Source organism: Echinococcus granulosus (genome assembly GCF_000524195.1).
Source record: "Echinococcus granulosus chromosome Unknown EG_S00001, whole genome shotgun sequence".
Classification (NCBI taxonomy): Eukaryota; Metazoa; Platyhelminthes; class Cestoda; order Cyclophyllidea; family Taeniidae; genus Echinococcus; species Echinococcus granulosus.
In genome coordinates, this window is record NW_020170381.1 from 440,916 (window position 1) to 453,614 (window position 12,699).

The window sequence follows — 12,699 nt, forward strand, 5'->3', positions numbered from 1 at the left end:
AAAATTCTTAATTTAAATGGGCTTAGCGTTTCATCCACATCGCCCTAGTTAGGATAATTTCTAATCCTTTTAAAGCGTTAAAGTTTCTCTTGACACCTCGAAGAAACAATCCTTTTCGAAGGTGAATATTTATTGCAATTCGTAGTAGCAGAATATACCAAAGTCAACTTACGGATAAATAAATAACTTATGTGTCTGAGCAACGTTTACCAAACTTTTATTACTCTGGTTGGTATTGTACAGTTATCAGAGCATTAGAAATAATGCTTTTTAGTCTTATCGAATGGGATACCTTGTATGGTGCATCTGCTAGCATTTGCAGCGAAGAATCAGTACTCTTTGCCAATATTCAAAGAGGGAGTGTTTTGGAGGTTCAAATAAGTTAAAAACGAAACAAAAATGACGCTCACAGTTCACTGACGCGTTACCGATAATGGAGCTATGAATATAAACGAGGTGCGGTTATAAATTCCCAAGTACTTTAAAAATGTAATCTGCAAGGCGATGATGTGGTGAAATTGTATAAGACCGCTTCAATTCGTAGCTATTATTGGAGAAATTTGGCTTAAGCAACCCAAGGCTTACCATCATCATTAAAATGGTCGAATATCTACTCCAAAAGCACCAAACCTTTAACTGCGACTTTAGATTGCGATGATACCGGGGGTAGAAAACGACCAACATACATTACTAGATGCTCATGCTTGATCTTTTCTACTGTTTGATTCAACGAAACAATTTGAGTTACACAAGAATTCATTATTGGCTGAAGTAGTACGCAAGCAATTGGGATAGACAACGAGATTACCCATTGTCAAGCAAAACAAAAACATACAAGGATGATGTGCTATCACTTAAGTTCTTAAAGGTTTGGATACTACAGACGAATAAACCTTGATTCAAAAAACGTTGCACCCTGAGGCTTTTCTGCAGCACCGGCAAATCCCGGCAGGGATCGCACACACACTCTGCGACGAAAATCCAAACGTTGGTTGGCACTTGTGAAATAATGCATTTCGGTGTCGATTTCCCAATTCAATGAGGTGAGTGCAGATAAAGGACAACTTCACATTTGATAACACAAAGAAAAGATCAACAAGTTCAATGAAATCCATGATAACAGAATGAAAGATTCAGGGACTGTGTGACAGCATCAAACTTGATCCAGAATCCATCACCGTTTTCTTAACTGGTGACATGAGTATAACCACACGAGAATTCTGTTCACTGATAAACAGATGTACGGGGGCTTCAACAGACAAATTGGATTAACAGCCAACTTGAAAAACGCTTTTATAAATACACAGACAAGGCAACGACGCATTTATTGGTCGCAGAAAATCCTCGGGCAAATAACACAACAAAGTTGAAGAAGCAAACGTTAGGAAAAGAGAAGGTCTAAGTAAGGATAATAAACATTGCTGAGGAATGGAATGAGTAAGTTGATGACCAAACGAATGGAAGCTCAAGCAATGCATTAATGGGTCGTTGCACTGAGCAGAGTGAGCAAGTCATTAGTTAGACGCAGAGATCGTGAGGTGGTAAAATCACGCGAATTTAAAGCACTGGAAGTGTTGGCGCTGAACTCAACTCCATGGAGAGCCTCAAGAAGATCCTCCAGGCGGTAGGGACCGCCAGAGCGTGACATGTAATCGGTGTTGCGAATCACCTTGTCCATGCAAAACAAGAACTCAGCCAAATTCTAAAAACAAAAATGAAGTTTCGCATCGAGAAACACAAGAAAGTTTTCAAAGTTATTTATGAAAAATCCAACTCCTAAAATCACTAGCTTTCAAGTGGACCTAGCAATTTTAAGCAGAAAAATGCTGGTGTTAAATGATCCACTAGAAATTAAGATCTGTTCCAGTCAGAAACTACTTGAAAGCAGTAAAAATATCGGCATTTTTCGTTTGACTGTAGCCACATTTGAGCACAGCCATGGAGTGAACGTTAGATTTCAGAGCAGAAGATAGCTTATGAGCGGTGCCTAGAGTAGGGACTAATTAGCAACATAATAACTGAAATAAACTGCAACGTTCGCAGAGTACGAGACACAACCCCAGAATCAGTTGAACACCATGGTACCAGGGCCTTAGTGCGGCAAATATCAATTTTTCACCAGCACAATTAGTAAACTGACAGTAATACGACAAAATAAGGGTGATGAAAGCAATAAGGCATCGTGGTAATCACCACTTCCGCCCCGGTTTGCAAAAGATTCAGGGGTTTTGCAGTCATGTCGTTGCTTTGCTTGGAAGTTCTGTTGCTACAGTGCATCAGTAGTTATCTTCCACAGCAAGTGGCCGCACCATAGGTAATTTGACCAATATGTCTCCGGTGAAGATTTACTAGGATTGAGATGAGACAGCCAGAAGTTGTCAGGTCAGGAGCCGCCAGTATCCAGCAAAACCTCACGCAGAAATGTCAAAGGATCTGACGTCTATAGCAGTTTTTAGGTATTTAGGGAAAACAAGAGGTACGAAGAATTCAACGGTACCAATTAATGTTCACACGCATTGTTGAAAACAGTCAGAACCTGAAATTTCTTCTTCAGCACGTGTTTGAACTGTGGTAAAAGGACTGAAATCACCTTATTTTATCAGTATCGATTACGCCTAACGTTGCAAAGTTAACGGGTCAAACGACTGCTTCAAACGGCATCTCCTACGGTTGTTACATCAATTTGTTGTAATGGATCTGCTTTCTTGTTGTCTCCAGGTGCTGTATAACTTAATTACACCTTTGAGCTCCCAATTCTGTTGGCGTCCCAACCTTTTCAGAGCTGTCGTACAGAATCGTGGGTTCAACTGACACGAGACCCTTCACATTCTGATACTGTTTACGCAGAGATAAGACAAACTGAAAATTGGAACTCGGAATTAACAAGAGCTTTTGTTGCAGATCTGGTGCATTTACTTCAGTAATTACTGAGCCACAGAGTTGAGTGCAATTGGTTACCGAAGTTGAAATTAGTACCATGAAACTGAATTTGAAATATAAAGCTCATTTAGACGCCTCAAAGTTCACAAACTGCATGAGCCAGTAAAATTTTCTTTGGGTTTGCACACGGAAACGAAACTAGAGGGTCTGGGAATGATAATCAGCCCATAAGCATAATTTCCCATCACTGCGGAGAACTGAGCAGTCTGCCATTTCGCCTTCAGGTGCTTACTAGTTAGACACCAAATTTCAAAACGTTCAAGATAGTCTTCAATCTCTCTTGAGGAAGCATGAATGCTCCAAACTTTGAATTGATAGCAACTCACTTTGAAACCTCAAACTTTGCGAAGCCATTTGTGGTAGCGGGACCTTAGAGAGACCGAAACAGAACCGCATTCAGAACAATAATGCATGACGGTGATACGACAAACAATGGGCAATGAAGGAAATCAGGCACCGTGACAACCACCACACGAAAACACCGTAATTTGTGAAGGTCTAGGTGTTTTACAATGGCCTTAGTGTTATGCTTCTGGACCGGTGATTGTAGAAAGTACATATGAGGGTATACCAAGTGTGACCAGTGATACACATGATTAGGCGACCCGATTGAACCACAATGCGCACAATTCTTTGTCGCACTTTAGTTTACAATAAAACAGGGATGATCAAACTACTAATACCAAAACCACAACGATTTTTCAAGGTGCACCTTTAATCAAGAAGATTAATCTAGAGAATAAAACACTACAACATTAAAAAATACAATTTACATGTAAGTCCATGAATAATTGAATATAATGGAATTTTCCAGGAATTAAACATGAAGCTTGACTATCAATGACAAATAAAACAAAGAAGAGAACATCTGAGCTGACTTCGACTAACGCTTGCGACTGAATAGTTTGCAATTTAATGCGCTCAGACAGGAGCGACGAGAATAGCTGCGAGAAGCAACCCACCGGTGAGTTAGCCGGTAGATCGCAGATCTGCCGAATGATGACATCGATCACAACCTTGACATCGTTACGGTAGATGAGGTTAGCCGTATCACGGTTCGAAAAGATGTCAGCGACGAGTTTACGAGCTGCGTTGCGTGGAGTGTCGGGAGCCAGACGGAGTGTGGCATCTGTTAGGCCTGTACGATGATGCGAACTCTTTCCTGAACCACTTACATGCACACCACTCTCCCCTGCACTGTTAACATGCTCACCGCTCCCGCTAACCTCGCCAGCACCAGCTCCGTTTTCAGATGCGCTACTTTGAGTGGACGAAAGGCGACGAGATTTAGCAAACAGACCCATACCCGACTCATTGTTTGGATCCTCATAAAGCAAGAAACCACTGTAGAGTTGCGATGAGATGTCAAAGCCCTCATGAAGAGCACCGCGAAGCTTTCGTACGAATAAAACACCATCCAGGTTTAGAGGATCAACTAAAAACGGGAAATAATGACCTCATGAAAAAAGTTGAGCATTTGACTATAATCGACAACATTCACACTAAGCTAAAACCTTTAGGCAGAACAATAAGTACATTAATTAGATTCCCGTCGCATAATGCCAGACCGAGTTTACTTGGTATAGGCCTTAAAACCCACCATCACGGTTGAAAATATAGAGAAGGCGCTCTATTAGGTCCCTGGTAGCAGCATGATTGTTGAGCATCGTATTCATGATGGGTGTGAGAGGAGTTGAGTGAGAAGTGCAAAAGTGACGGTTGGCGGCGCACACGAATTGAACGAAAGTGTCAAGAAGAAGAATCGAGGACGTAGTTTTAGCAATGCCATCACCCTGGGTCTGTGGTAACTTTGTGTCAGAAACGTAGAGTCTTCGCATAGCGTCGGTGACGGGAGACTTATCATTGATGGAATTCTCCTCGTCCGTCACAGATCGAGATATTCTTCCGAAAACGCAGTCAAAGAAAGACTCGTTAAGTTCATCTAAAAATATAAATTGAATAGCTTAGAAGCTGTAGTGATAGATCCTTCCATCGAGCATATTACAATTTGTTCAACGAGAAGTTAAATAGCATTCCATTAAGTATGCAAAACTGGTTCACTTGATGAACGGAGTTAAATTGTCGATGGTAGTTACTATAACGCATGTACACACAAAGATGCATAGATGAAGAGATATTTTGTTGAAAATGTTATCTTCCAGCCAAATGATCACACAAATGCGGCCATGATTATTAAAGAAAATCTACACAGTTCATTGAGGTTAGTTTAGAGAAAAGATGAGTAGAAGCTGTTTCACGAAAAACGGAACGTTGAACCTGACATTGCGTAATATTCGGAAAAACTCGCGATTAGTTATGTAAAAAGCGTAATTTATCTGGGATTTACAGCCAAAACTCAAAATGACTTTTTGAAAAACGCGCAAAGAATGCTGCAAAATCAGAACCGTTTAATAAACCTAGCGCAACATATTTGAAAAAGGTATTCGATGTGGATTGATAGCTATTTGCGTTGATACCAGTTATCCAGGCACGATTAGGTGCATAAAATCACAAGTAAGGTTTAAGGAACTACCAGAAACACGGTTTAACAAAATACGACCACACACTAAATAAGGTTTTGAATCAAAATTAGCACCGAATGTTCAAACAAAGCATTTAAAAATCTTACTCTGAAGATTTACTGGGAGACGGTTGCTTTTGGTGAGCAGAACCGTTAGTACACGAAGATCGAGAATGAAATCTAAAAAGCCTAGAAATGGTAAGGTTTATGATAGCCCTTAAATCCACATATTAAGTTCCCCTGCACTCAAACTATGTTTATTTCAAATAGCTAGGGAATAGAGCGTATGAAAGAGGCTCAAAATAAATGTGCCTCTTCGTACGGCACTTTTCAACAGTAAATTTATATGAAAATACAAATATGCCATTGTGAGATCAAAAGTGATAACTAGCAAAATTCATAAAAGCCTTTGATCTAAACTTATGAAGTGCACAGTGATACCACTGGCATAAGATGTACGTAAGTCAGTCCAACGGACTACGATAGTAAGGTCATGTGAGCGGTAACTAAATAGTGGCAAAGGTGGTGTCACACTTGCTCGAAAATGCTCCAAGAGAATTAGGTATGTGGGACGCGTGGTTACGTTTAGAACTTCACTCTGAGCAAAACTATTAAAAAAACAACGAGAAATGGTGAGTATTATAGGGGAAAACTTCAGCAAGGGGTGAACGAAGAAGGGGAGTAAATGATGCTTTATGTTGGAGCTAATAAAAAATATACTTACCAACATCAGAAAACTTGATTTCGCGTATTATTTCCATCGGTAGACCCGAGTCAAGATAGACGGGCCAGACGGCAGGCTGTATGTGACAGGTCGCCACAGTAACCAAGAGGTAGAATCGTCGCACGAGAGCCCTCTTCTCCCTCTGATAAAGGTAGCTCAATGCCAAAGGAAGTCGGTCGTTGGACAGGCATGTGCATACCATATCTGGGTCCGCATTACACTAAATTCAAACAGAAGAAAAATATTCACGATTGCACGCGTTGAATCTGACTGATCAAAAGCTTTTTCAATAAGAAAAAACTACTTAAATTGGAAGACGAGTCAACTAGGAATCGCAATGTTGAAATGTAGAGGAGATGTGAAATGCTGCTAAAAGATCCTTTTATGGAAACAACATTAAAATCCTGTGATAACCAGAAATGTTATCTAAACTTCCTCCCGAGTCCAAACTTGAAAATAGAACTAATGAAGAGTAGAATACGAAAAAAAATAGGATGCAGCAAGCGTTCATAAGATGCTGAAATACTGTATACAAATGATGGTTAGTCTTCACTTTGACTATAGGTGCAAGGACGTGCAAGCGCAAACATTACAGATAGTAGACTAGTACCAAAACAAGTTAAAAAATTTCCCAATCAAGAATTTAGGAGTGATATATGTGTTTTGAAGGTCAGACAAATAGCAGAACCGTTGTAAACTACAAATAGCAACACAGCCTACAAGAAGTTCAACAAATGCGTCCAAGTCACTTATGACTGTCGTATCGTCTTCGACCAAAGGCCAACTGCATTCTTGCTGATCCTTTACCCGCCGCTCCAAATGAGCTATGTGTTCTTGCAGACCTTTCCAATCTTCAGTTCGAACGTAAATAGATCTTCTTACGGTTGGATTTGGATCCTATGTCGTTTTAAAGAGGACTCGTTTAACGGCATTTACGACATAAAAATCAAGAACAGCGGTGAGCAGAAGAATGCCTTACAAGCAATTCTGATACAAGTTCACTAGAAAGCGTGGTGAGCTGCGGGTCTGCATCTGACAGGACCTTCAGCATTTTCACGAATCCGTTAACGCATCGACCGAAGCTGGCAAGGGTGGAGTTTCTTAGCTTATCGAGCATTAAAAAGCTAACGCCAGGCGCCCGCACCGTAACATTCTTGGTTTCCTCCCTGCTAACGCTAATCTTCTTCGCCGTTGTACTAGAATGAGTGTCTGAAATATGCTATGCACAGTATATCACAAACCGATCGGTTTTATAGATTGCCGTGTTTTATTACGAACAGGCAAACTAGGTAAATTGACGTTTGAGCAGTCGGAGACAAGACTTCTTCTTAATTCCCTAAGGTAGCTAAAGTGACTAAGCGATAAACCATAACCTCACCTAAGAATCTTTTCTTTTTCATAAATTTCTTGGTTACTCATTGCAGCGACTGCAGACTCAACTATTTTACACATATCTTCAGGGCTTTTAAACTGAAAGGGTAAAGGAAAAATGATAAATACGTTTGATTCTTCAACATAATTAGTAGGAACCGCACCCAGCCTCCCATCCTCGTGAAATACGTATAGCCAGTGATCATTCTCCTTTCGAAGGCCAAGAAAGTAATCACCAGCCGAAAAGGAAATAGATTGGGGAAACCTCGCTGTAAACGGGAATCGAGACACAAACATTCAGTACAATAAATCCTAGAAATTGGTTGCTGCCAGGAGACAAGAGTAGTGCTCAATGCCAAGACTTTGCCAACGTGATTGGTCAGTTTTATGTCAGTTAAGTTTGCCTCAAAGATCCTCGCCTTGGTTAAGTTAATGTCATTAGTTCATTTCGCATATGTAAGCTAGACAAATGTCTTTCTAAAATAGACCTTTTTATACGCCGTAATTTTGTAAGATTGCTTTTATGGCGTTTTTTTTGAGAGCTCACTTTGGCTACAAAATGCATTACCTCGGTACTTACTACACAACTAGTTATATTTAAAGCATAACTACTTCTTTTTCAATTTTTAAACACTAACTTTACAACTTTTAATCAAAATTATAGTTAATTTTGGTATTCCTTTAGCCGTAATGTTGAAGGTCACAGGCATTTAAAAACGTCAGCCCACAGAGTGTCATTTTGGTGCTAACGTATGGATTTGTTCTATATGAGCATAGGCAGCTCCAAATAGTTTATATTTACCTATTTCCTACCATTTTGCAGGTCAATCACCGTCCTAATTCGCCAATTTCCTGAGACAAGAGCCTCAAGTACACTGTAATGCGATGGTTGTCTATCCCTCGGTATTGGCGAGGAACCACTTTCGAATTGGCCTTTTTTGTACCACGCCGGGTGAGCCGGCCTTTGGGCCATGCCAGTAGCCCAAACACCCTCTCTGCGATGAATACACATGTCCTAGTATTATGTCTTCTTTTGTCTTCAAGGAAGCCTCGGGGCGCTACAGTACTGTCACGAAGCGTGCCGTCGCAGCCGGATGTCAAAAGGTTTATAGTGTCTCGGGTCTTGGCTAAAGTCGTAATAAGCCAGGGTTGTGTAGAAGAACACATAACTGAGTTGCAAGGGAGCCAAGCTACTGTTAACATGACCCTCGGGGCCATCCTGCAAAACAGAAGTACAGCCTGCCAAGTCTCAGGCACTCGTGCAGTTAAGTACACAGTTAAACAAAGCACTGAACTGCTACAGTCAATGAAAACTGCCTATGGATAAAGGTGAGAGCTGATCTTGCGTTGCCACAAAGTGGTATTTGAAGTTGTAGATCCCCGGGCCTCCCCTTAAGTCATAATGAGACGCAAATAGGTGTAAAGGGGTGTGAACATGTCTAAACGGTTACATCACCGAGGTGGAAAGAAGCGCAGACGCTGAAGGTCACATACAGTTCAGTGTACTGTTTAAGTGTCTAATGAAAGTCGGGCGGACCTAGTTTATCCACATATTTTAGGTTATACTAATAATGTATATTTGATGTTTCAGAGACGAAAATGGCTACTATATCCAACATTACTAGCTATTCTTCTTGTGGCATCAAATGAACCAAATTGAGCGATTTTTAACTTTGAGGAACAATAGTCGGAGGTCCCCTAACAACAATTTGGAGATATAATCAAGTGAGTACTTAAATTTGGTGTCTTGAAAACTCAACAGTTTAAACAAATTAACACAACTGGTTTGGCGGAAACAAATAAATTATAGTTATCGAGATGGGAAATGTAGGCAGTAGCATATTCATTCGCGTAAGACTCCCGGAGGGATGCACACAATTTCGCTTAATACTTAATGGATGCATTAAACTCAGTTTGATCAGATCCACTGCTCTAGTTACGTTCGTGCTCATAAAGGAAGTCGGAACCCATGGTACGCATATTTCCGTTTGGTACATGGAATTCAATCACGGACCATCCATTAACGCACACGTGACTGAGTCCAGACGCAACCACCTATTTCATGTTAATCCGCCACTAAAGAACTTGGCACCTGACTTTTTATATAGTAGAAGCGTAAAAAGTCGACATTTGGTCAACTGTATGTTAAGCTACTCTGGATTTCTGGTCTCTGTAATTCAGACTACCGCCTGGCAGCACGACTTCCCGGGCATACTCACAGCCTCCCGGCACCTATGAGGTGTTAACAGATTTTATTACGTACTGAGATGGCTTATTATGCCATCAGAGAAGACTTGGGACGACACCCATAGTTCTGCAGAATAATAATAATAGTTACACCCGTTAACGGTGTGGAGGAAAATGAGTAATTTAACCACTACTAACAACTGCATACTGTTAGTAATTTTGCACTCGGTAAATTACTTCCAACGACGATAATTGCCTGACGGATTAGTTGAAGCAGATAAAAATCTTTATACCCCATTCCCCACCCTGTACAAGCCAGTAATTCGCATGCTATTCGGGCTTACGGGCTTACTGGAAAACACCCATAGAGCATAACCCCTCGCTTAGTAACCTAGGCTACGTGCTTTTCCTTGGCGTTGGAATGTGAGAATAAGCCCGAGACTACGGGCAACTTAGATCAGGATACGAACCACGCAAACTGTAAGGTTGCAAAACTCTGTCCTCGACTCGTGGGAAGTTAAGGTCTCCGTCACCCACTAACACGTGAGATAGCCGAGGACGCGACGTAGCAGGGACACCCGCTCGCGCTCCAGGACTCGCAGCTGCAGGCGCCTGTCCGGACGCCACCATCAAACTGCGCGACCCACCAGCTTCACAAATGTGATCGTATTCGCACACCAACGGTGCGAGGCAACCCACCAAAGGCAGAACCCAAGGGCCGCAAAATGCCGCTCAGAGGCAGACCCCCGATAGAGCGCTTACAATTTACCAACTGCGAAAACTGAGATCGCTTGCGCATTTTTATCCTCGCATATCCCCGCCCCTCACGTCATACCTAGCCACCGAAATGCACTAGAGGCCTGGGGACTGGACAACAAAAGAGACCCCAGCCCTTTCATTCGGAGTATACCGTATATGACTCAACTATCCAGTTGTTTTTCCAACTACGCTCACCCCCACAAAGGGTGGAGCCAACTGGATAACGATAACCACTACCAAAAAACGGCGACTACAAGGGGAACCAAACCTTGGTAACCAAGATAGTAGGAAACGCAAAGAGCTACATTGATTTGAAAATTATACTTAAACGATGAGAGTCACCACGATGATGAAGCACCAGTTGGTTAAACGTGGAAAACGTAAACCAACAAGTTAACTGTAAAAGAGTATAAGAAACATGCAACCTGAAGGACACCTACTAACGGCAGAAAACAAACCAATTATGGAAACTCAGACCGAACACCCCACCATAAAAGATTTTTTAGCTTCAATGCCGCGGAAGCATTGGCCTCGGTTTTGAGATTCTGAATGTAACAGGACGAAGACACGAAAAAAGAAATATGGATACCATTCATGAAAAACCTAAACTGATGGGGCAGTAATTCCAGGACTCGGAACTATAATTTCTCTTCAAAACACAGAAACACAACAGCCTGGCACGGCCACACTGGAAACTAAATAAACGAAAAGTAGCCAATGTTATAGAGCATCAGTAATAATAATCCACCCGTGCCCATATTCAATATACATTAAGCACAGGGACAGAGGAATTACAGAGAATATATGCCACCAGCAACGTCTTGACCTTTGGGGAGATTCTTCTGTTCTTCTACGGTCTGGTAAAAAAGGCGATCTGGATACTCAAGAACCTCCTTTATCCGACGACCGATCCGCATAATACTCTCCTTATTTTGCCAGTTCGATGTCCAGAGACTGAGCCTAACACCCCGAGTGCGTGGCTGAAAAACTGCACCACAAATCTCCTCGGATTCCTCCTCCGTCTCCCAAGCGTTGCCAACGATCAGCATCAGAAGTTCCTCCCAATACCTTAGCAAGTTTAAAGCCAAATCATAAAGTGGTGATAATATCGTCACTCCACGCAGCAACACACAAGGTAGACAAATACATTTCAGAACCGGAAAAAAAAACAAATAAAAAAGATACCGATTGACTTCGTTAAGGCTAGGCACATTAATTAGCCACCGACCGCCATTCTCATTTTTCGGGTCCTCCCACATGGGTTGGATGCCATCTTTGAAAACATATAAATCTGTGCCATTTGCAATATCCGACGGTGGCAGAGTATGCAGCATCATGCTCCAGAACCTCTCCACCGTATTGAAGGTGGTGACCTTCTGCATCCGCTGTTCCCATTCGAGGCCAAGAGAGTAATTGAAGACAAAGAAATTCCAACTAACGGAATGGAAGAGATTTCACGCGTTAAAGCTAACACTTGCGAAAAACTGAAGATAATCATTAAAAACGGACAAAATATTAGGCCCAAGTCAATATGTGTAAGTCAAAGAGTGGCTGAAACATACTTGTGAGTGTAAAAGACGAAGTGCTTTATTTGCAACATCAGAAAAAACTGGGCCAAACGACAAAGCATTGACTTAAATGCTCCCACACTTTAAAATAGTAAATTATCCTTTTGTAGTGCACACCAGAATATAAGATGGGTGAGTACAACTAATCAACATGTAAGCACTCACGAATACTGAAGATAATGACCGTCAGGCTCCCCCAACTCGCCCCTCTCCACTACAGCCATTTTAGTACTAGTAGTCGCAATGGCACGACAAAACGTGCGGAATTTTGGGCAGTGTAGTAAAACTAAGGTATATGTTTTAAATTGATGCAGAAATAGGAATTTTAACTAAAAAGCGTAAAAAACACAATCACTTTTGTAGACTTGTATAATGCAACCCCACCTGCGATAATGTGTAGTGTTCATTTGTCATTCTGTTGTGGCGCAGAACCGACGAGACATGCTCAAAACTAATGCAACAGCGCTTTTGCAAAACTACTCAGTCAGGCTGCATCTTGCATGCTTCTCTTCCCTACAAATTTTCACATGCAGACGTAGCTTGGAACATTCAAATAAAACATGCAGTACTGTAATACGACAGTGGTTTATCCCTCGGCACTGGTGAGGCGCCACTTTTGTACTTCGAAT

The 12,699-nt window shown here is 41.5% G+C and overlaps 2 protein-coding genes across 2 annotated transcripts; both read right to left on the bottom strand. All coding sequences in view use genetic code 11, as the record gives it.

Moving 5' to 3' along the window:
- Nucleotides 1–1,477: 1,477 nt before the first annotated feature.
- On the bottom strand, nucleotides 1,478–7,853 carry EGR_00048 (NCK-interacting protein with SH3 domain; the record flags this gene model as incomplete). Its single annotated transcript, XM_024489297.1, has 10 exons — nucleotides 1,478–1,702; nucleotides 3,903–4,375; nucleotides 4,541–4,882; nucleotides 5,570–5,650; nucleotides 6,186–6,405; nucleotides 6,906–7,082; nucleotides 7,165–7,394; nucleotides 7,427–7,530; nucleotides 7,564–7,655; nucleotides 7,686–7,853. The coding sequence occupies 10 exons, from the start codon at nucleotides 7,851–7,853 to the stop codon at nucleotides 1,478–1,480; spliced, it is 2,112 nt and encodes a 703-aa protein (XP_024355975.1).
- A 3,440-nt stretch (nucleotides 7,854–11,293) lies between these two features.
- EGR_00049 (Eukaryotic translation initiation factor 4E) lies at nucleotides 11,294–12,294 on the bottom strand (the record flags this gene model as incomplete). Its single annotated transcript, XM_024489298.1, has 3 exons — nucleotides 11,294–11,570; nucleotides 11,688–11,936; nucleotides 12,236–12,294. 3 exons carry the CDS (start codon nucleotides 12,292–12,294, stop codon nucleotides 11,294–11,296), a joined length of 585 nt encoding a protein of 194 aa, XP_024355976.1.
- Between the last annotated feature and the right edge of the window lie 405 nt (nucleotides 12,295–12,699).